At 44.3% G+C, this 24,521-nt stretch overlaps 1 protein-coding gene and 1 non-coding gene across 4 annotated transcripts in view; both read left to right on the top strand.

Moving 5' to 3' along the window:
- Tnr (tenascin R) overlaps positions 1-24,521 on the top strand; it is a 407,595-nt gene that overhangs the window by 339,766 nt on the left and 43,308 nt on the right. For all 3 annotated transcript variants that reach the window (XM_048421165.3, XM_085688031.2, XM_048421166.3), the window contains 5 exons: positions 2,799-3,068; positions 9,282-9,467; positions 21,922-22,011; positions 23,223-23,486; positions 24,066-24,335. In XM_048421165.3, coding sequence (XP_048277122.1) covers positions 2,799-3,068; positions 9,282-9,467; positions 21,922-22,011; positions 23,223-23,486; positions 24,066-24,335 — 1,080 coding nt within the window. The remainder of the gene's footprint in view (positions 1-2,798; positions 3,069-9,281; positions 9,468-21,921; positions 22,012-23,222; positions 23,487-24,065; positions 24,336-24,521) is intronic.
- Positions 2,305-2,377, top strand: Trnar-ccu (transfer RNA arginine (anticodon CCU)). The gene has a single exon. It is a non-coding gene; the product is annotated as a tRNA-Arg (tRNA).

Genomic DNA, 24,521 nt, shown 5'->3' with positions numbered 1-24,521 from the left:
TCCTTAAAATTCAAAGGAAAATTCTGGATTTAGAAAACCATGGGAAAGCTAGGCAGCTTTCAATTAAGAAAAGTCCTATTCAATGGAGTTGTATCATGGACAAAGTTATTTAAAAAAAAAGTAAAAAAGAAAAACAAGAAAAAAACACATGCATTCCATTTTTTGAAAGGACTTGTATTCATTTAGAAATTAGTGCTAAAATTGAAAGCAAGCTGCTAGAGCCTTGATTGGAACAGGACATTACGACCAATTGACCAACGAAGGGCAGAATCCAAGGTGCAGCAGGAAAGACAGCTGACTCCCATCCCTGTCTGCCGCTCTTAGGAAACAATCATTTGATTCTTTTCCTTCTGCTAAGCTCTGACCTACACCGACCCCCTCCTGTGAAGCTCTGAGTCCTAGTCTGCACTGAGACTGGCTTTTTCAGGGCAGGCCATTTTATGAATGCAAATACAAGACCTCCTGCAGCTAACGCCCTCAGAGCTACATAATCACATTCTAATATGGTCAATCCATTATGATTAGGGTTTTTGGATCTAAAGAGTTGAAGGACAAAAGCTTTACATGGTTATCTGATTTCCTCTGATGGCATTTTTTTTCTCTCAAAAAGCTCCAGTTCAATGAAATGCTCTCCTACCCTGTTCTCATGGGTGAAGAGGCTCATCAATTCTGTTCATTCACTCAGCACTCCGTGAGTGTCTTCAGACAGCGAACTTATGCCATAGCTAGGAGGGCATTTGGCCACCCCGTAATTAAATTAAGTGAAATACCAAAGGTCTGAGGTACCTAAAGCTGTGGCATTCTGCAAAGAAACTGTATGGCTATTTTCTTTTTAAACACATGACTACCTCAAGTACGAAAAGTTGAAATTAATTTTAATTCCAAACCAGGTAATACCAAAATAGCCTAGCGATTTTCATTTTAGCTGATAGTAGACCAAAAGTCCTAAGCTGCTTAATAGGACACAGCAGTGGGCTGAGAGTGGGGTACCCAGCAAATGTTCCAGCTTTGCAAAGTTGAGGAACTCGAGGTTAGCCTGTGGTAGTCCTGATAGAGACAACCACACTAGAGACAGATTAAAGTGCCCAGTTTCTACTGATTTAATAATAAAATCTTAGCCCAAGATTTCAGAAGAATCTATGGAAGCTTACTTAAACTGAAGCAAAAGAAAATTTATTGGAAGGGACATAGCTCGTTTCCTAGAAGCCCAGGACCAGAAACATACCTGAGCCTCATAAAAGATTTTAACTATAAAATGGAATCTAAGAAATTGAGTTACTCTATATCTCTTTTCATAAGCTCACATGGTCACTTATTTCTGCTTATCTATCTATGTACCTGTGCCTCCCTCTCCTCCCCACTCCCCTCTTTAGCTCTTCACTACTCACCCCTACATCAAATATTCCCTATTTACCCATAAGTGTGGTAGAGAATCACCACATCAGCCCTGGATCTACACAGGCTAATTCTAGAGTCAATGTCTAGTGCCAGAGAACTTGGGGTACCCTTTGTATCCAGCATCCTCAGGCTCAGAAACACATAGGCACTTGTTAGGTGGGGAGGATGTACGCAGGGTGGAGGTTGGCTTACAAAAACCACTCTAGAGTTAGAGTTCTTTGTACTCAGATGAGTACATTTTCCTGAATGCCATGTTTCATGTCTACATATGCAAATGCCAGCCTGGTTGGCCAGGCTGAATAAAGCCAGATAGGAATAACTTGTGAATACTCATGATGAGACTTTTGGCAAACAAGTCTGGGTCTCATTTATCTCCATTATCTCATTGAGTTTTCCTCTGGGCTCAGTGAAGGAAAGAGCTGGGCAATAGGCAGAAGTTTCTTCTCTCTTCCTGTGTCATCACCTCTGAAAGAAATAGGTCACCTTCCCCTGCCCAGATTGAGAAATGCCAGCACCTGAAACCTATAGTCAATGAATGGAGAAAGAGACCAAGTCCCCAGGAAAACTGATTATCATTGTCCTCGGTGCCAGCAAATGTTTGCTCAAAGAGGAGACTTCTTTCTATATCCCATATGGTAATTCACTCCGCCCATGACCTTGGGCTATCTGGCCTGACAGAGGTGGTGCTTCTTGTCTGCCAATGTGATCTCTTATAAAGAAGGAGCGAGAGGGTCCTGTTCTCTCTTGGGTGGTGAAGACTGAGTCAGGCTGCCTGAAGTGGGGGTGACATGTGATCAGTTCTCCCTTTCCAAGGACTCTGCAACTGGACTTACCATATCCTGTATTCTGTGAGTATATTTCCCCCTTTCATATCTTAATAAATCCTTGATATGCCTTAAACAGAGTGCCCTGCTAGCTCAGTCAATAGAGCATGAGACTCCTAATCTCAAGATTGTGGGTTTGAGTCCCATGTTGGGCGGCACTCATTAAGAGAAATCCACATGCATCTGTTTAAGGGGTATCACGGATTTATTAAGATATGAAAGGAGGAAATACACTCATGAATACAGGATTTGATAAATCCAGTTGTACAGTCCTTGGATAGCTGGGAACCGATCACACTCAGCCTGACTCAGTCATTACCATCCAAGAAGAGCATGACCCTTTCCCTCCTTCCTTATAAGAGGTCACATTAGTAGACAAGAAGCACTACTTCTGTCAGCCCAGATAGCCCAATATCATGGACTGAACAAATACCCACTATACCATATTCCCCCATATCAGTACAATGGGGCAAAGAAGCCCATCCCACTGAACAAGCTAGTATATTATGTAAGAGGTAAACAGATACCAAAGAAAGCTTACTTCTGGATTAACATTGTGTTCTGTTTCTCATGCAGTCATTGATGGGCCCACGCAGATCCTGGTTCGAGATGTCTCTGACACTGTGGCCTTTGTGGAGTGGACCCCACCTCGAGCCAAAGTTGACTTCATTCTCTTGAAATACGGCTTAGTGGGTGGAGAAGGCGGGAAGACTACCTTCCGACTGCAGCCTCCCCTAAGCCAGTACTCAGTGCAAGCCCTTAGACCTGGCTCCCGCTATGAGGTCTCAGTCAGTGCAGTCCGAGGAAACAATGAAAGCGATGCCACAAGTACCCAATTTACAACAGGTGAGACTGGGACAGGAAGAAGGCAGGGGTGGGAGGCAACATGATGATGTTATCAGGCAGAGGACATTAAAGAAAAATGAAATGGTGCTAGGCAATCCTGTTCATACAGAGGCTACAAGAAACAAATTAGGGGTTTCAGGGGCTCCTGCTGGTATTGCTATTCCAGCATTAAGAAAAATAGAGTCCCCCACCCCAAGTAAGGAGAGCTGAGTTCTCAACCTAACTCTGCTAGCTAGACCTGTGACTTAATATAACTCCCTTCCTTTCAGAAGTATTAAGCTTATCCCAAAGACATTTGAATATCCATGTTATTGGCCTAAATGACAAATCTGTGAGAGTTCAGAGAAGGTGTCTCTTTTTTAAGACACTTCACTGCCATTTACTGGAAACTAGAAATTCTCTAAGCCTGAAGTGACGTCATTACCACGAAGACACTTCAGTTTTGTGCAAAGAACAACCTGCATAGCTACCAGCAAACCTTCCAGCTGAGGTCCCTGAGTCACACTGCCATGCGTAACCTCTAACACAGGGCTAATTAGTAGAAGACAGGCCATAGACACAACCATGGATAGGAAACTGAGCTAAACCCATTATAATTTTTTTCGATCTTGCAATGATGCCCACAAGAGAGCTTCCTCGAACTTAGCAATAATCAGAAAAGCCAAGTCTCAGAGTGACTCACTTCCTGACTTGGAGTCCAGCAGCCTGACCAGTCAGTGGGTAAGAACAACAGGCCCTACTTCAAGGTCAGGCTTCCTGCTTGGGTCAAGCAAGGGCCTGATCGCAGGACAAAGTCTGAGCCCCTGTTAATCTAGAATTTTGGTCTTGGCCTCTCGTCCTTGGGGAGGTTACATGTCAAGGAATGCTTCTGCCAGCTCCAAGCTGTCCCAAGGATCAAAGAAAACTGCTAACACATGGAAGATCTCAGAACCATTGACTTCTGAAGAAACATGAATCTCTGTGTCCGACCTTGGGTTGTAGCTTGAGAGTCTGCTACAAGATGGAGTGAGTCAAAGACTCTAAGAACATGCAATAATTAGAGTACCTTCTCTACCTAGACTTTGAATTATTGATGAACAACAGTAGGATATATGCTCACCTCAAATATGACCTCAAGTATAGCAGATGGATCAGTGTTACAGGTAGACAGATTTGAGAACTGAACGAATTGAATTACTGGGGAAGATTGTGCTAGACCACCCATTGGGATGTCCTAGACTACTTAGGTTAGAATTCAGACTATGGAGGAATAGGGAGCAGTTGGACCACTATGGCAGCCTGTCCCATGAGAGAGGGGTGTGGACTCTCAGTGCCAAGGCTTTGCTTCACAACTCCCCACTTAAGCCCATTTTCCCCAGTCAGTGCATCTAAGAGTCTTACAATGGACTCCTCTATAGAAGCAAGCAGTGCACTTGTAAATTTCCCTTTAGACATGTATGGACTCTTCAATTGGACTTTGGGAGTTCAGTCCAGTGCTTCAATGTGGGTCTCTGCCTCTGCCTCCATCAGTTGCTGGATGAAGGCTCTATGATAATATTTAAGATAATCATCAGTCTGACTACAAGACAAGTCAAGATCGGGCCCCCTCTCCTCTATTGCCCAGGGTCCTAGGTGGGGTCAGAGTGGAAGGAATGAGAATATGAGCAAGGAGATGAAGGCCATGATGGGTTCACCCACTGAAACAGTTTGCCTGAATTACTGGGAACTCACCAACTCAAGCCAGACTTGGAAGGAACAAGCATAGGACCAAACTAGTTCCTCTGAATGTGGTTGACAGTTGTATGGCTGGGGCAGACTGAGGGGCCACTGGCAGTGGCACCAGGATTTATCTCTACTGCATGTACTGGCTTTTTTGTGATCCTCTTTTCTTTGGATGTATACTTTGTCCAACCTAGATATAATAGGAAGGGTCTTGGACCATCCACAAGGCAATGTGCCTTACCCTTTCTGAGGATTAGCTGGGGGTGGGGTGGGAGGGTGTGTGTAGGGAATGGGAGAAGGGGAAGGAGTGGGAACATGGATTGATATTTTTTTTAAAAAAAATCTAATAAAATAAAAAGAAACGTATGGACTCTGGCAAGCTTCAGGAGACAGGCTAAAGTCGCCAGATACTCTAAGTTCTTCTGTCAATCCTTGGTACAGACTTCATTTCGTTGCCTGGGGAATAGCCAGTGGGCTGCTTTAGTAAACCTATCTTGAGATTCCCAAAGACTAAGTGTACTTCCTAGAAAAGACAATCAAATTGTTCTCATTTCTCTTCCTTTCTCCCCCACTTAGGCAAGAATGTTTATGTAAGAGCATGAGAAAAGATGGTCCTGTAATATCCATTTTTGGTATGAAAATCTGTGGTCAACCTCTAATGCACACACACACACACACACACACACACACACACACACACCTCACAGGCAGCATGACTTGCTCAGGCTGGTGGTATCTGCACTGGGCCACGTATGTTCAGCATTCTTCTCTTAATTTTAAGATAGTTTGTATTTGAAAGTGGTTTCTTTGTGCTTTGTTCTGATAAGGAGTTTGAAGAGGCAAGAAAAGAGGGGGGGGGGGGGGGCGCTCTCAAGCAGCGTGATGAAAAGTGAATTCTTGATGCTCAGGTCGGCAAGAAGGAGCAGCGCTGGCTGCAGGCCCGGGAAAATTCCAATCAAGACAATTACATCCCGCCTCCTTGGAGAGAGCTCCCCCTGCATTTCTGTTCACTGCAGCAGGAGCTGCAGGTTGCCTGGTGGATTGGCAGCTGTTAGGTGGCTGCTTCTCCATGCAGCCTTCAGCCTGAGTCTCAGACCCATGTCTGCTCTCTCAGGCTCCTAGAGGGGAGGGAGAAGCGGGGATGGTAAGACACAAATGGCTTTGCAGACAGATTCTCCAAGTCCAGAGTTGGCAGATGCCAGTTGAATGATGAAAGGGTACTCAGACCCTCACAGTAGGGCCCTCAGTCGTTTCAGAATTCCGCTTAAATTCAAATTAAGTAAAGTGTTTTTCCAGGTGATGGTTTCGACACTAGGAGCGCACTAATTGCATAGGCAATTAAAACTAAGATTTGCTTCCTGCATGGTGAATAGGAAGTTAGTCTGGGTCGTAGAGCTGCTCTGAAAACAGAGACCATGGCAGAAGCACACCAGGGCCAGGGATTAGAACAAAGCCAGACTAGGAAACCCAGAGTCCCCTCCCACTTCAGCAGCCTCACAGAGACTTTGGGAACAGTTTCACTTACCATGGAGGACTTCACTCTGAGCAAAGTCCTCAAAGAGCCCTTAGTCACCAGTGCCTCTGATCTGAATGACCCTCGCTTACGCTTAGTGCTCTCATGGGTTGAAAAGATACTAAAGCCCTGCCCCCCCACCCCCTGTATGGTTTTCAAATGTGAAACTAGGGTCCTTGCTGATGGGCCAGTTGAGGGGAAGGCATTGGGATGGGCTCTAATCCAACAACTGTGTCCTTACCAAAGAGGGGAAGCAGGACAGAGATGGACATGCACCAGGAGAATGCCATATGAAAATAAGTCAGAGAATACCCAAGATGGCCAGAAAACTCAGAAGATGCTGAGAGATATAACAGACTCCCTCCCAGCTCTCAGAGGGAAGCCACCCTGCCAGCACCTGCATCTCAAGATTGCAGACATTGCTTTCCTACTCAGACCCCAGCTTGGGCTGCCATGTGTGGCAGCCTCAGATAACAAATGCAAACATCCAAGCCAGAGTTTCATTCCCCTCCCTTCTCACCGGTGACTCCATTCTGGGATTCTCCAAGTTACTTCAAAGTTCAACCTGGAAGCCCTCGCCGCTTCAGTCAAGACACTAGTTACGGACGACGGAGAATTCCTGCTTCTGCAAGGCTGTCTTTCTCGCAGTTGCTCTGTTTCCTGCACCCTTCACTCCAGGCCACAGCTAAAATATTTAACAAGTCATTTCTAAAGGCTTGGAGGGAATGAAAAGATTGAGAAGTGGATGATACACGTCCAATTACTTACCATGTACGTTTTGAACATCTCCTGGGCCCACGGACACTGCTCTAAGCACTGAGGCTGCAGACAGATAAGAGCCTATTTCACACGAATGGCACCCTAGTGGGGAGAACTGGGTGGCAAAGGGAAAAGGAACATGACAGATCATGTCAGCCATGAGTTCTGAGATAGGGAGTGAAGTGGATAAGACAGAAGGAGAGCTCCGATGGATGAGGTCTACCTCTTGGAGAAAGTGCCATTCTCACTAAGAGCTACATGACTTAAGCTATGCACAAGATACAGAACATTTCAGGCAAACGTAGCAGCTTGTTCAAAGACCCTGGAATACAAATTGATGTGTCCCAAGAATAAAAAAAGAAGATAAATGTTTAAAATGGTCTGCTCACTCAGCACTCAGTTAGGCCCCCACACTTGCGATTAAGGAGCATTTAGCATTGAGCAAGAGAACGTTTTAAACAAAGAAAAATCTGATCTAACTAATATTCTTGAGACTAGACAGGCTAGTGCTAGAGGTCACAGACCCAAGGCCCTCCAGAAAGGCTCTATGAGTCATCTGTCTTAGCTGACATGTTTCAGAGACCTGCAACCGGCTAAGTCCCATCTACATGGATGTCCTCCAGTTGTTCTCTCTCTCTGACCCAGAGAGAATTGCTTTTATCTCAGTCAAGTTCTAAGACTCACTGCCCAAGTCCTCTTTCTAGCAATTAGCTCTTTTATAGTTACCGAGGTTGGAAACACCCATTCCTTTCTGATAAAACACTGTCCTCTTCCCATAGAGTACAGGTCCATGGCCATTAGATTGTTCCCTCTGCCCCATGAAAAGAGAAAATCTCGGAAAACAACATTCTCCAAGTATAGGCATAGGGCCCCACTTTTACTTCTCCAAGTATAGGCATAGGGCCCCATCTTTACCTCTGCAATTGTTAATACTCAACTTGACAGGGGTTAGCACCACCGAGGAGACGCACTTCTGGGCATGTGGATGAAGGAGTTTCTACATCAGGTTAACTGAGTTGGGACTCACCATTAATATAAGAAACACATTCCATGGGCTGGTGTTCTGGATGCATCAGATGGAGAAAGCAAGCTGAGAGTCAGTGTCCAGACTTCATGCTTGCTGCTTGCTGGTTGGAGATGGATACAAAGGGACCCGCTGTCTCCTACACTGTGCCCCAGAACTGTGAACCACAACAAACTCTTCCTTCCTTAAGTTGCTTTCGTCAGCCCCAGCAAAGAGAAAAGTTAAGTTCAGACTCAGTTCAGGTCCTAGACTCTGCCAGATCTTTCTTCCTGCATGAGATCAGGCTCCCATGTGTCTGCCCCCATGCTCCTCCCTCAATCCAGCCCCCAGAGAGAAAACGTACAAGACATCAAGAATGAAGAGCATCCCATATGATAGCACACATTGAATGAAGGCCAATTTCTCAGAAAACTAAGTTGCAAAGACATCCCCACCCCACCCCCTCTTTACATCAGAAAACAGAAGCCTCTGATTTCAGATGGATGCAGTTTCTTCCATGGGGACAAATAGGGGTAGGCTACTTGCCTGGTGGTGGCAGATTGATACAATCTACTTAGAACAAACAACAACCATTCCAATGCTATATCCAAGTCCCCAGAACTGGAACTATCTTGAACTTCTTAAGTGAGAGACTTTCAAGACAACCTTGCGTTACACTACAAGTTGTAGTGAGCCTGCGGAGGTGGTCAGCCCTGGGCGAGAGAAACCTGGAGATTATGGGAGGAAATGCCCATAGTCATGGGAACTCTTGGAAGCCCAGAAGACACATTCAGGTGCCATACTGTTGAATTCAGGAAGCTCGTCAGAGATAACAAGCCACCCCAGACTCAGACACCTGACTTTTGTACCTGGTGTCATGCTGTGCATGTCAAGTGCATGTCAAGTATGTCATATAATCTGAATGGCAACTTGGATTATTTCCCCATTTTTAGGAGACGGTCATTCAGTTCTAAGAGCATGAAAGATTTTTCTGTGATCCTATTACTGTGGGTGTCAGAACTGGTTCACACTGAGGCCTCACTGCGAAGCCCATACTCTAACTACTCAAGGACTTGTCGTGGTAGAACCAAAAGACGAAGCACCATCTTCAGCTTTCATTCAGATATGAGGCAGAGGGTCAGGGGTGTGGCTTTCACCTCAAAGATGGTTAGAATTCAAGCTGTACCATAAATGTATGGAATTTCATGTGATTGTGGTGATATTTGTTTACTTTTAGAGATTGATGCTCCCAAGAATTTGCGAGTGGGTTCCCGCACAGCAACTAGCCTTGACCTTGAGTGGGATAACAGCGAGGCAGAAGCTCAGGAGTACAAGGTTGTGTACAGCACCTTAGCGGGCGAGCAGTACCATGAAGTGCTGGTCCCCAAGGGCATTGGTCCAACTACCAGGACCACCCTCACGGGTGAGTAGGATGTTTGGTGTCTCTTGGGATGTTTATTGACTCTGTATCCTCAAAGCACTCTCTCCTCAACTTATTTATCTCATATCTACTCCACCCACAAATACTATTGACTTAATACGTTAAGTATCTACCAAATACATCCCTGCAGGCACTGCTATCAATCATTCTAAACTTGGTTCATCTCTTGCTTTAACCATGGCAATAATCTACTTTTTAAAAAACTCAATCTAATCTACTCTTCATTCCAGCAACAATGGATAATTTTTCAAAGCACATTTTTATTATGCTATTATATTATGTATACATTTGAGGCATCTAGCAATGCCTTCAGGATGAACAACCCCGAGGCTAGCCTGCTTTTCTCTACTCTCCCCAGGCCACTTCCTCCTGATGCTCTGGTGGTCTCTGTGCTCCTAGCCCATGGGTCTGCTTCCTTCATTTTCTCAACCACACTGTGCCTCCTGCCCCAGGACATTATCATTGCTTAGCTCATGCCAGCTTCTCTTTCAGCAGCAGAATTTACACGCTACTTGATGAGAACAAGGTCAAACAGTCACCTCTCTGCACCATTCTGATACATGTGGACAGGACTGTTTGACCTTGATCCTGCACCTAAAGCTCCATAAAAGTCAGTTCACATTTGTTTTGTTCATTTTTGAATCCATGGGTTAGTGCAGTACCTACCATGTACTGGATCCTAGATCAGTACTTTTTGGATAAATGAATGGCTAAGTGAATGAATAAAGCTGCAAAAACTTAAAGTGAGAGCCTGGCCATTCTTTTTATATCCCATAAAGAGTTTGAGCTGTGGTAGAAGAAAGTAAGGAACCATTAAGGGGCTTTAAGTAGTTTTGCATTTTCTTACTTGCTTTCTAAGACAGGGTGTTACTGTGTAGCCTAGGCTGGCCTCTAATCCATGGTCCACCTGCCTCAGCCTCCAGAGTGATAAATTATAAGCAAAAAGCATCACGCTGGCTGGGTAAGGGACTTTAAGCAAGGCAGTGCAATGAGTAGGTATGTACAGACAGGGATCAAGGCTGAGACAGACTGGCAAGAATCTGTCGGTGATGTCAGAGAAGGCAAGATGGTGTATGGATGGGGCCATACCCTAGGTCACCACAATGCATGACTAGGGCTGGGGAGCTGGGAACAGACCTTAGAAGAAATGGGACCCAGTCATGGCTCCTCCTGATGCCACAACACATCCATCCAAGAAAGCAGACCTGCTGAACTTCACCAAAAGGTGGGAGCTTGAAGTGTGCCATGTGCTTTTCATATGACAAATGAACTGCACAAAGTGCTTTGGTCCAGAGCTGTCCATGAGCCCACAGACTTTATCTAATTTATGTCTTAACTTACAAAAGCATTTGCTATCTTCCTAGTCCAGGAGTGCTCAGCAAGAGCGAGCACAGTAAACGAGAACAGTATGATCAAAGCCTTTTTCTTCCTGAGCTGAACTCCCAGATCTCCTTGCCAAATGAAGCTAGTTAAAGTAGATATTAAAGAACACCTTTTCCAAACAGATACACAACCAGAAACACAACAAGGAGATGGGAAATATGCTGACAAAGCAAGCTAGCAAGAGGGAATTAGGCACAGAAGGGACCGCAAGCTGGTACAAGGGCCTTGCTGAGAACTGGTGACATTTATTTAAAAAAAAAAAATCCTTCAATAAAAAACCAAATGATACAAGAGGAAGCAACACATCTCTGCCTACAGCTACAGGATGATTCGTCAAGTAATAGTTTTAAAAAAATGATGGCTAATTGTCTGGATAGAAGCTACCCTGTAAAATCATAGAGAACCAGCCACAGCGTAGTGATTATTCCCCACTATGGTGGGGTGGAGAGAGAAGACTTTGTGTTCATTGATACCTGTCTCATACCACATATTTGCAGCTGTGAGCATTCCCATCATCTAGATGAGAAAGCCAAGGCTCAGAGATTCTGGAAGCTTGTACAAGTTTACAACAGTAGCAAGGGACAAGGGACATGGTGACTCAGAGCAGCTTCTGAACCCACTGTGCAGGCCTTCCTTCCCTGTCAGCTGCTGCCACTACAGAAGTAGAATGTAAAGGAATATCCAAATTTAAGTCCTGAAACACTGTAGAGCCATGGAGATTTATTACTGAGTAAAGGGCTCAAACAGGTTGACATTTTATGTTTGAGTAGTGCTTATATATGTTACACACATGTATATATGTATGTGTAATGTGCATCTCCTATAATTGTCCTAGGGAATTCACTACTGAGAAATTTATAAATGCAAACCACTGCATGATATAAGGAGAGATTATAGTCATATAAGGAAGCCAAGTAGAGTACATGTCTACGCTGAGACCGTCCAAGGTTTACTGTTCTCTTACTGAAGTATCTGGGGAAGACAGGCCCAGGAAGGAGAGAAGAGGGAAGGGGGAAATGATTGATCCCAGTTCTAAATAACTGTATCTTCCCATTCATTGCCTTACTTGGGCCCTGAAGAGGAATTTCTCAGCTTCTATGCCCTGTGTGGGCCTCCAGAGACCTCTTATTTGACTTGAACCCAGACTCATCACTTTCCATGAGCCTGGGGCAGCTGACCCCCTTTCCAAGGCTCTTAATCTCTATGTGTAAGCGACACCACTCACCCCGTAAAGCCATCATGAGAGTCGTATATTTAATGTTTTTATTCTTTTTAAATAATAAAATATAACAAATTAGAATAAGATATAAACAAAACCTATCACACTGGAGTGGGATGAGACAAACATAAGGAAAAGAACCCAAGAGAAGGAAGACACAAGAGACACACTCATTGGCACACTCAGGAATCACAGAAGAACACTAAACTGGAAGCTTGCACAGAGTCCTGGTGCACACACGTGAAGGCCCTGTGCATGCTGCCTCAGTCTCTGTGAGGTCCTCTGAGCCTCGATCGTGTTGGTTCAGAAGGTCTTGTTTCACTGGGGTCCTCCGTCCCCGCTGACTCTTTAATGAGTTCCAGTTAGCGCTGCTAACAGGGAACTGAAAGTAAATGATAGTGAGAGAGAAAGGAGATGCTGAGGTCTGTTAGCTGATTTAGGATGACCTCCTGATCAGCGTGATGCCCTAAATGGATACGGGCCCCAGCTACAGAGGTGTCACTGAGTGAATGTTAGAGGCTTTTCTGCCTGACCCACTGAGTCACAGTCTATATTTCAGAGCCTCAGGAAGCTTGGGGACACATGGGCACATACACATTGGAAGAAATAGAGCACTCTTTTAGAGCATGGCTTTTGATGCCACCCTACTCAGTTTGGAGGTGCACAGCTTCACGGCCATGCATCTTTTACCAGGTTTCCTACATTTTCTGTTGTTCAGCTTCCTGATATCTACCACAGAGCTGTCAAGGGTATTACATAAAACCATATGCGCCATTGTGTGTAAGTACTGCATTTGGAACCCGGATCACACTGATTGCACATTAGCCATTGGAGTTTAATGTCTGCCTCTCCACAAAGTTCAGCCCTAGACCCACCACAGTTTGGGCTTTCCCTTGCACACCTTTAGACCTCCTTTAGTTTCATAGGTGATTGCTACCATAGGAAGCAGTAGTACCTATATTTACTCTTCTTGGCAGAAGCTCTTGTGTCTGAAGTTACCATGACCCTTTTGCTCTGAAACCCAGGACCTTCTTGGCTTTGAGGGTTCTGAGTCATTTAAACGGCCCACATGAAGTCCATACCTATCAGTCCCCTTTCCATGAGCTTTGCTCATTACAGCACAGAACCCAGGCTTAGGTCTAGAATCCCAGACAATCTCTCATTACTCTCTGTGAGGCAATGCCCAGAGAGTTCCCTCTGGGACACAAGTTTGCTTTGAAATATCTTACGATGCATCTGCAGTGTTTTTTTGCTTTTCCTTGCTTGAGTGGCTTCTGGATCTTAAAGGCTAGGTTGTTTCTTTTAGGCTCAGCCTTTGAGTCTCTATAGTCTCTGCTTGGTCAATGTTTTATGTCTAGAGCCTCCTCCACAGGGTCCCAAAGCACAACAGATTTACAGGCTCATTAGGGCCTCCAGGTTAGACCCTGACACTCTGAAAAGACTGAGAGCACAAGCCTACTCCTGGTGGAGGAAGGGAAGGAGGGAGGAAGGGAGAGAAAAACAGAAGAGGGGAAGGAGATTCTGGGTTCTTGACTGGGATGAGGTCAAAGGAATGTCTTCCTGCTAGAGACTAATGGAAAATTAATAATAATAATAATAATAAAGTAATAATAATAATAAGTGCTCTGGTCTTTGTGTCTGAGGTGACTCCTCTGCTCTGTTCTCAGAAAGGCAAAAAGGCATACTCAGTCATAAAGGAATAGGCTCTTGGCCCTGGGCATCTTCCCCAAGCCTCTCTTTTCCTCCTGGACACTGTGGCCAGGAGACAAAGTGAAAGGAGCTGGTCTCCATGATTCCTCACAAGTCCTTCCTAGCCAGCCTGCTGATGCTCTGTACATATATACACAAATACACATCTGCATTCACACTCATACAGCACACACATATATAGCTAGTATCTGCAAGCATGCCTCATCAGTACGACTAGCCTTCTTCACAGCTTCTTATTGGCAGGGAACTTTGGATGGAGGCTTACCTCATTTTTCCTCAGGAACCAGATGTGGGTCCAGAGATGGGAAAGTAGGCTCTATAGGATATATGTGTGGATATATTATTTAGGGGGAGATTTCCCATGGAGGAATTTGAGACTTCAAAGGGAGGACAGCTATCAAATCAACAGCGCCCAAGGCATTTGTGTCCTCTCCACCCTGTCTGTACTCCCCTTCCATGTTGGTGCAAACACCATCATCAGTGCTTGTCCTTGGGCACTTCTGACTGGGAGAGGTATGGGCTAAGGGTCTAGGGGCCTGGACAAGATCAAGTTCAGACTCCTTTGGACAAGGTCATAGTGACCCCAAGTGGCCACTTTGGTAAGGCACCCTTTAAAAAATGTGGCCTGTCAGGGAACATGAAGGTATGGAAGGCAGAATCAGGAGCACAAGTCTCCTCATAGAACTGAAGAACAGGTCTCTCGCATGTCTGAAAAGTCCAGGGCAAGAGTAGCCAGGAGATGAGAGATCAGAATGCTTGTTTCTTCTTTGATTCGCTCAACAGGGAACACTTATTTACAGAAAAAAAAGCAGAAATAGGGTATCACTATGGTGATGAGCCATGTTCCCCATTAATCTCACTGGCAACAAGATAGTTCCATCTGAGAGAATGCTGTTTAATATTACTTTCTTTTAAAATGTGGGTTAAAGTCAAGATGGAGTTACTGTCTCTTTTAGTGCTTTAACCTCATCCATATTCCCCAGTGGCAGAGCAATCCCCTTGAAAGGCTGACTCACTGGAGAAGCCCCCTTCTTATCCAAGATTGGAGGGCGGTACCAGGGAGCTTGGCTCTCCATATAGTTAATCTGGCTGAAAAGCAGACCATTGCCCATGAGGTGTGATTTCAGGATATCTTAGAAGGTCCTCTGTCTCCATCTGTGACAACTCTGCCTCAAAATTCTATGACCAAGGAATTTTGCTTGCTGGGACATGACATCTGGTCTTGTTTTCATAAATAATTTTGTCAGATATGACTTGACATATGCTGTGAAAATTAAGAAATTGACTGTAAGCTCCTTAAGGAGAGGGTTCATGGTTTGTCCCTCTCTGTGAAAACAACCAGTGGCCTAGGACTAACTGAACCCTTGTTCCCAGTTGGTGGCCTTGAGTTTCACAGGCTTGTGGGAGAGAGACTGGGGATTTAGAGATGGAAAAGCTCCACTGTAGCTCATGCCCACTTGAAGCTGATCATGCCTACAGATGCCAGGCGACTTCCTTAGGTTTTGCTGGCAGGAGACAGCTCCCTAGGCCTCCTCCACCACACGCATTGTTCCCCACCGGTAGCTGCAAGCATAGGCTTCCTTAGCAGAGGCAAGGGAGTGATTCTGCCTTCATCGTGGCCATCCTTGCAGCACAGCACTGGCGCATGCCCACTGCCTTCCAGCCCTCACTAACCCACTGGTGTTGACCATGGCCTCTTCTGCCCACAGGGAGAAAGAACTCCACTTTCTTTGCCATGATCTTTCTTTATCTTGGCTGCATTTCAAGGCCCATCCCAAATCCCTTCTCGGACTGCTACAGCCAAGCTCAGTCCATTCTCTGAAGTCACTCTTACTTAACAGTGCACAATCTTGCCATAAACAACTCTCAGATTCCGGTTTGTTCACACCAGTCCCCAAAGCCAACGTGTATGACAATCAGGGAAAGATACTAGGTTCTAAGCCTTATTGGTCCTGTACTAGCTTTGTGGTCAAGGGATGAACTTTTCTGAGCCCATTGTTCATGACCTAACAGCATCCCTGAGTCTCTCTAAAAGGTACAGTTGGAACTGTCTTCTTCATACACACTCAAAATCCTTCTTTTAGCCTCATCTTTGTTCTTATTCTTCTAGGTCACCTCTTACTTGCAGCTCAGTGTTTGGCATAGCATGGATACTCAATAAGCAATTAATTTACTTTGCCAGGACAGATGCTTTTTGACCCTCAAAGGGACAAGGTGATGTCTTATCAGCTCACTTCATATCCACAGTCTTGTGCCTGATACAAAGGGGACCCTCAGTAATACTTGAGGACCGGATGAGCTGTGTGCTTTGGGGATTCAGAGAAGAATGGGCACGTAGTGAAAGAGTTTAGGGAAGTGTCAACCCTCAAGCCAGACAAAGGAAGTTCTATACAGGATGGAGAATCGTGACGTCCTGGGGGATGGATTGTCTGAGCTTTTGTTAAGAAAGGGAACAGAGCCATTTTTATGTTCTCACTGGCGAGAGTTGGATGGAAAAATAAAGGGAGCGTTGATGGAGAGCAATGGGGTCTTTAAAGTGAGAAATTCCTCAGAGTGCTCTGTGTGCTGGGTGAGAAGAGCACCAGATCTGCCTCGGAAGGAAACACATTTTCTTCTCCAGCAGAACCGCTCTTTACCTGCAGGCAAAGAGCAACAATTCACTTACAGCGCAAGAAGAAAGCTGCTGAAAATCAAAGGGAAGCAGCAGGCACCGGCCTGTAAGAGACGCCCACTTCCCTGTCCCCTAGACAGAAAGCCTGGGACGAGAGCTTTAACATCTGCTGTTTTCTGGGAGAAGGCAATTCTGCTGTAAATTATTGAACGTTTCATTTAAGCTTCATAAATAAGAAACTGGGATGAAAACATTACAAGCTAGATCCGTTTGGCAACGTATAATTTCTGTCTTACTCCCTTGATCTGTTACCCTTTGCATACGTTGGAAAATTTCTACTTCATTATGGGCAATTGAAGGTCTCAAACAGTTGCCTGAGAAAAGCAGTCTGTGCCCCCAAAGGTAACCTGATTCCTCCAACGAGGGGTGTTCTGAGGATAGTGGACTATATTGATGACAGTGGAGGTGTTCTGAGGATAGTGGACTATTTTGATGCACTGAAGGTGTGTTTTAAACAGGTCTGTATGCATGTAAAATCACCCAATCAGTCTAGAGGCAGATACTGAGACCAGCCAGGGAGCACCCCCACTAACACCTGAGTCCATGAGCCATTTATTTATTTATTTAGCTATTTGCATCAGAGTCAGGGGCTGAGCTTCCATAAACCAACAAAAAATGTACCTAAAACCAATTTGTGCCTGCCTGCACACTTTTTGATAATGATAAGACCACCTACATGAAAAAGTTTTTTAAAAATCCTAGCATATTTCTCTGTGTTGGGTAATGATAATATTGACAACAGTCATAAACAAGAAGGACCCGTACACAGAAAATTCATTGGATCCTTACAATGGCCCACTGACAACCAAGCTTATTACCCCATTCTTCAGAAACTGAGCCTAAAGATATTAAATAGCCAAAGTAATACATGTGGAAAGTAGCAAGGCCTGAATATAAATGTCCACCAGACTCTAAAGCCTTCTAGACTTCAAACTTTACCTCTACTTAGGCTGACAGTCATGGGAGAGAACCAAGTAAGGGGTAGAGACGGGACAAGTTGGTTTGAGGTAGGAAAATGGGGCCTAATTCTAATTCTGCCCAGTAAGGACCCAACTGCATTCTTTCAAGGGAGACTTCTGGGTAAGACCCTTACCTAAGAGTCTGCTGTAATCACTAGAGTTTGAACTGAACTAAAGCCAGAAACAGGGCTGTAGTGAGGGGCTGCGGGCAGGCCTGCTTTTCGCCTCACCCGGCTCCCGCACGGCTAGCTTAGTCCCAGAAATAACAACACACAAATTGTATTCATTTAAGCACTGCCTGGCCCATTATCTCTAGAGAGTTAGTTACTGACTAACTCTCATATCTTGATATTAACCCATTTCTAATAATCTGTAGCACCACGAGGTGGTGGCTTACCGGAAAAGATTCAGCATGTCTGACCTGGTGGCTGGCTCCATGGCGTCTGGCTCATAGCCCTCTTCCCAGCATTTTGTTCTGTTTACTCCGCCTACCTAATTTTCTGTCCTATCAAGGGCCCAAGGCAGTCTCTTTATTGACCAATGAAAATAACACAATAGACAGATAACCCTCCTCCATCATTTCCCCTTTTTCTGTTTAAACAAAAAAGAAAGGCTTTCATTTTAACATAGTAAAATTACACATAACAAAACAGTTATCAAGCAAGAATTACAGTCACAATATTTATAACTATATCATAATAATGGAAAACTATAACTACTACTATCCATTCTTTAACTCCATCAAAGGCTCCAGAAGGATATATTACCTAAGTAAGCATGAAGTGAGCAACTTCCAAACTCTAGAAATCTGTAGAGGAATCTACAGATTCCTCTGTATCGTTGGGGCACCCATCTTCAGCCTTCAGGCCCATAATATCCAGAGACATTTTCATGAAGCAGGAAATTTCAAAGGCAATTCAGTCACTATCTGCTGTGTCCTGCAGAATGTCTCGCAGACTCTTTCATGAATCAGGAACCCCGAAATATCATCTCACCTTTAGGCAAGTTCAGCAGTCCTCTCTCTCTGTGGGTTCTCTGTGTCCAGTTTATACAACAGTCCAGGCAAGAACAGTTTCTTGCCCAAATGGCTAACCAACTCCATAAGGAGCCTCTTCGATGCCCTTCTTCCTCTTGAAGTAGATTGGTGCTGCCAGGAGCAGACGTGTCTCATTGTCATGAAAAGTCCTAAGTTATTAAAACATTAAATGCCATGCTCTGTAGTCTTTGAAAGATATGAATGTCTATCTGAAATATATCTGTGCACTTCTAGAAAATCAGACTAACATTACTACAAGCTTGACTATTATCGATATTATCCATTAACAACCTATATTTTCTAATTATACATTACATTTTTAAAATGAACTACACAATCACAATACATCAGTCAAGATCAGAAATATATATACATATAACAAAATTGACCTTAAAATCCATACCAATGAAATTATTCATATCTATATCATATCCCCCTTTAAATGTAAAAGAACATTTATAAACAATATTTGGGAATATGGACGTAGTTATTTTTCTCCAAACTTCTTCCTGCTGTATAGGGGCGCAGTTAATCAGGTCTTTCATGGTATAACCTGTCTGCCAGGTTCATCTCAGTCGGCAGTTGAGTGAAGAAATTTTTTGAGGGTGTTCACAGAAACCTTTCAGGAGGGCGTGGTCTATCATACCATATTGGGATAGAAGCAATCCACAGGGTCTCATCCTCTGTGAAAACAAAAGAAGAACCTCCTTTCCAAAGTATCATATCCTTAGATCCAAATTTAGAAGTCAAGGTATTTTCAACATATCTATCTTGGATTAGTTCAGCAGCATTTATAAATAAATATCTTTTAGCAGCTGTTGCTCCTTCCTCAGCATTCAAACAATTCAAAGAGAGCATAATAGCATACAGTATCAAGATTCTCTGTGCATTTTCCATCTTTATGCAGCTTTATTTTTAACCTCTATTTCTTTTATTTTTACTTTTACTTTTTGACACAGGTTCTCTGTATATCTTTGTCCTGGAATAACTCTGTAGACCAGGCTGTCCTTGAACTCACAGAGATCTGTCTGTCTCTGCCTCCCCAGTGCTGGGATTAAAGGCATGTGCTACCACACCTTGAATTCAGAGATCCTCTGTCTCTGCCTCTCAGGCATTGGGATTAAAGGTGTGTGTTACCACACCTTGAAGTCATAGAGGTCAATCTACCTCTACCCCTTGAAGTCACAGAGGTCAATATGCCTCTACCTCCCGGGCATTGGGATTAAAGGTGTGTACCACCACACATAACCACTCTCTTTTTACTTTAAGAACTTTAACTTTTATCCTGCATTTATTTGTAACACACTATAAACCATTTAGAGGTTTTCTTCGTCTTTGAATCTCTCTTTACTGTATATCTCTCCTTTTTTCTGACCACATGAGCCTAAAACCGTGGCTTTGACGGCTGGATCTAGGCCATTTCTTAGCTTTCCAGCTTCATGGCAGAGGTACCATTTTTTATTGTCACAACTCTGTGGCATTTCAAAGTCTGTGTCAGCAAGCAAGCTGCAGCATTCTACTCACAAACCACACTCAAGTGCTTCAGGCTGCCTGCCTGAAAGAGCCAGAGTTTGTCCTGGCAGGTCGACCCAGAAAGTCGGCATTTTAAAACGATGGAGCTTTTTTCCTGCTACGGCTGAAAACCCGAAAAGCATGCGTTCAGGTTTTCATCAACACCGTTTAAGTGTTTCATGACAGGACCTCTTAAAGAGCTGCAAAGTTTTGCAGCTAAAGCTGAGTCAGGAAGCCTCTCTTAGATGAGAGCATTTGCTTGCCTCTAGCAAGCAGAGCACACCCGAGAAATTGCTGCTACCAAGAAAACATGCTTTACTCTATTCTTTCCCAAGCTTTTTAGGCTTTTTGTGGATTCAGTTATCCATGTGGGCGCCATCTTCCTGGCCAGACCTCATAATAAGCCTGCTGGAAGGACTTAGCCTGACCACTGAGACCCCAACATGTGGCAATTGGATTGCTGCATTTTCTATAATCTAAGTTTTAATAACTGAGGGTGAATTTGAAGCTAGTTATAGTATAAGAATAATGGTCCCTAAAGATATCCACATCCGAGTCTCTGGCATCTGTGACTATGTCACCTTCTGTGGTGAAAGGGACTTTGCTCACGCAATTAAAAATCTTTAGATGGGGAAATCGTCCCGCACTGTCTAGGTGGGTCCAACTTACTGATCTCAGTTGCTGTAAGTTACCTGCAGGGAGGTCAGAGCCAAAGATCTGACAATGGAATGTAAGATAAAACAGAGACAAAAGAGCTTGATAGTGTTAAGCTTCAGGCTTTGAAGGTAAATTAAGAAACAAAAGACAAGAAATGCACGTAACCCCTAGAAGCCAAAAAAGCGAAGACTTGGGTACTCCCTTGGGACCACCAGAAGAAATGCAACCTTGCTGAGCCGTCTTAGATTCTAGGCCTCCCGAGTTAGAGGATCATTAATTTGTATTGTTGTGAGCCTACTAAATCGTGGTAATTTGTCACAGTAGCCATAGGAAACTATTACATCAATCAAACCAGTTGATCTGAAAATGAATGTGGAACAGTGGAGAGACTCCAGAGAATTCCAGATGCTCCAGGAACCTGTCAGCGATCCTTTGTAATGAACTCCCGAAGGATTTCCCACGAGGCTTACACCCTTTAATTTTGAATTTCTTCCAAATTCTCAGAGTCCACCTGAAGCCACTGTAAACTGTAACTGATCCATAGCTTAAATTACCTGGACTGAGTGAGAGACCTTGCTGGGGAATTCACAAGTCCTGTACTTCTGCACACATCTGTGTTAAAAGCCTGATAGTCCCTTGTTCAAAGGAAAATTCTATATGTTATGGCCTTCTATAATCCCTATATAAATCCCTATATGGTCTCAGGACCTATTTGCAAAATATGTAATATAATCTTCATACACACGTGCAAGAGACTCTTCCAAGGCTCATGTCTACACTGTCCCTATTTGATTACATTTTCTTCACACCTCATAGTTTAAGCAAGAAACCACTTCATTGTTTTATCCAACATGAGACATGTGTACACAAAAAAATAATAATAGACAAAAATAATACATGTGTACAAAAAAATAATAATTCTAGACATGACCACCTTTCCCAAGGATACTGACAGGGGCAGCCTCACTGCCTTTCTGAAACCCATAACAAGCAGTTACTTGGCACTGGCAAGTTCATCCTACTGACTTCATATGTATTTTCCAAGTAGCAAAACTGGGGTTTCTTAATGGGTAAAATTAGGAGCAATCTGAAGGTGGACTAAGCATGAACTCTAAGCAGGAATCTATGATCATTTTCTTCTCTTTGTTTAGCCTTGTTCATCACTTACACTTGTGTGTTTAGATATGTGTGCATATGCAGAGAGAGAGAGAGAGAGAGAGAGAGAGAGAGAGAGAGAAAGAGAGAGAGAGAGAGAGCACAGAATAACGTTTGTTTCTGCATCTACACAGATCTGGTACCAGGCACAGAATATGGAGTTGGAATATCTGCGGTCATGAACTCAAAACAAAGCATTCCCGCTACCATGAACGCCAGGACAGGTAAGTACAAGAATGAAGAAGAAGATGGTTAGCCTGCAAGCACGTAAGACTGATGGTGTACGGAGGCTAGTTCTGTCAGAATCAGACATGGGGTAGCCTTCCCAGGGAACAAGACCCTGTTGAAAACCATTGCCTAGTGTCAGCATCTACCGTGTGTCTGACCTGACAGCTGAAGTCCCACCCTGTCACCCCAGATCTGAGTTTGACCCACAGTCTGAAGGACTGTGCAGAGAAGATATGAAAACTTCCCACCAGGCTGATGCCAAAGGAGACAGCCTTTCTCTCTAACCCCCCCTGACAGCAGGCAGAATGTGTGTTTTTGGTCTGCCTTCCATGAACATCAAAGAGGCCACAGCAATGAAGGCCTGGCTTCCTATACAGTTCCAGAGCAGCAGAAAAAGTCCACTTAAGATTCTAACTACTCTGGATTCAACAGTTTCCATTCCAAGTGCCTGGGAAGTTTCAAAGTCACTCCAGTAAGCTTAAATATAAGTAAGCATCTGGGGCTGGGCAAGCCTAGGGGTTTGGACCAATCCTCATCCCCAAGATTCAGCCTAGCATAAACAAACTTGCTAGAGGAGCATACTTTCAAGAGTCTCAGAAGTCTTTAGACCTGTTCACTTGGGGTTAGGAAAACCCAGAATAACCTCCGAGTCAGGGAGGAGAAGATGGGAAACTTAGTTGCTGTGAACTCTTTCTCCCACGTGATGTGGGCTCCTCTCTGCATGTTTGGCTTACCAAGGGACAGTGAATGGAAAGAAGTTAAGAATGCTGGCAGGTCAGCAACTAGATCTATCCTGGTGGTGGATGTATTCCAGTGGGTCGCTGCTACTACCCTCGTTCTGCAGACTGTCCATCTGTTTGCCCAGCTCTGGCTGTCAAAGGGGAGCTGCTTAACAAAATGTGAAGAGAGTAACAGCCATGACAGTCTAGAGCTCATGGTCAGCAGATCTAACGACAGCCTCAAAACACACAGGGTAGTCCAGTAGCCAGTGGCTGTCCAACAGAGTCAGGGTGAAATAGGCTAACTGCCAAGTGAGGTGGTATGTGCCTGAACCTCACCCTTGGGAGACAGAGACAAGAGAATCAGAAGTTGAAAATCAGCCTCTGATACATAATGAGTTCAAGACCTGTCTAGTTCTACATAAGATCTTGAATTAATGAATGAATGAATGAATTAACAAATAACTGAAGCTTATTTTAATCTACAGAGCTTGACAGTCCCCGAGACCTTATGGTAACAGCCTCATCAGAGACCTCTATCTCTCTCATCTGGACCAAGGCCAGTGGTCCCATTGATCACTACCGAATTACTTTTACCCCATCTTCTGGGATCTCCTCAGAAGTCACTGTGCCTAGGGACAGGACTTCATATACTCTGACAGATCTAGAGCCCGGAGCAGAATACATCATCTCTATCACTGCTGAGAGGGGTCGGCAGCAGAGCCTGGAGTCCACTGTGGATGCCTTCACAGGTACCAGGGAGCAGGCATCTCAGTGAGGCTCAGCAATAAACAGAGCCCCATGTGAGATGGTTATTCAGAAGCCCCAGTCTTCCAAAAGAGAAAAACTAAAGGAGATGTGTAGGGGAACCAGAGGGAAAACTAATACATGCATGGAAAGGAAATATTTGGAAGTAAAGGGAAGGGGTGAGCAAGGATGCCACACATCTGAAATCTTATGTTTGATTTTTTTGTTTACAACCTAGGCACAGTAGTTGCTTTGTCCATCTTGCCCTTCCTTCATTAAATCCACGGGAATGCTAAAGCTCTGTGATATATTTTGCTTTTCAAGTTAGAGGTTTCTAAATTTTGGATCAGTGTTACAAATATTTCACAGAAATACTTGTAGCCTTCTTAGAACTGACTGTTCCGTATATGGCTTGGGAAGAATAGACTAGGCCAGACTGGAGTGTGGGGAGGTAGGCCCTTTGGGCCAGCCAGCAGGTGAGAGTGCAGCCCTCAATGACAAAGAAGCAAGTCAAGAGTCTCTTCTGCCCAATGGCCTACGGCCACGCATGTGCTTCAGAGCAGCCAATCTTCTCTACTTCGCAGGCTTTCGCCCTATTTCCCATCTGCACTTTTCTCACGTGACCTCCTCCAGCGTCAACATCACCTGGAGTGACCCATCTCCCCCAGCAGACAGACTCATCCTCAACTACAGCCCCAGGGATGACGAGGAAGACATGATGGAAGTCCTCCTGGATTCCACCAAGAGGCACGCTGTCCTCATGGGGCTACAGCCAGCCACTGAATATATAGTGAACCTTGTAGCTGTCCATGGGACCGTAACTTCCGAGCCCATAGTGGGTTCCATCACTACAGGTGAGGCAGAAAAAGATGGTGAAGAGGGTTCTCACAGTAGCCTTTGACAAGCCAGTGCAATTTAAAAAGGGAAACATCAAGGAATAGCAAGCTGAATCTATGGCTTACAGGCCTCTGTGAGTTATTCTGAAGCAGCTATTTCTTCCAAGGCTGTGTAAGAACTTACAATGAGAAACTCTCACTTAG

The sequence above is a fragment of the Myodes glareolus genome, chromosome 5 (assembly GCF_982192425.1).
Source record: "Myodes glareolus chromosome 5, mMyoGla1.1, whole genome shotgun sequence".
Taxonomy (NCBI): domain Eukaryota; kingdom Metazoa; phylum Chordata; class Mammalia; order Rodentia; family Cricetidae; genus Myodes; species Myodes glareolus.
The sequence above is the reverse complement of the archived record's forward strand: the minus strand, read 5'-3'. Positions and strand labels throughout refer to the sequence as shown.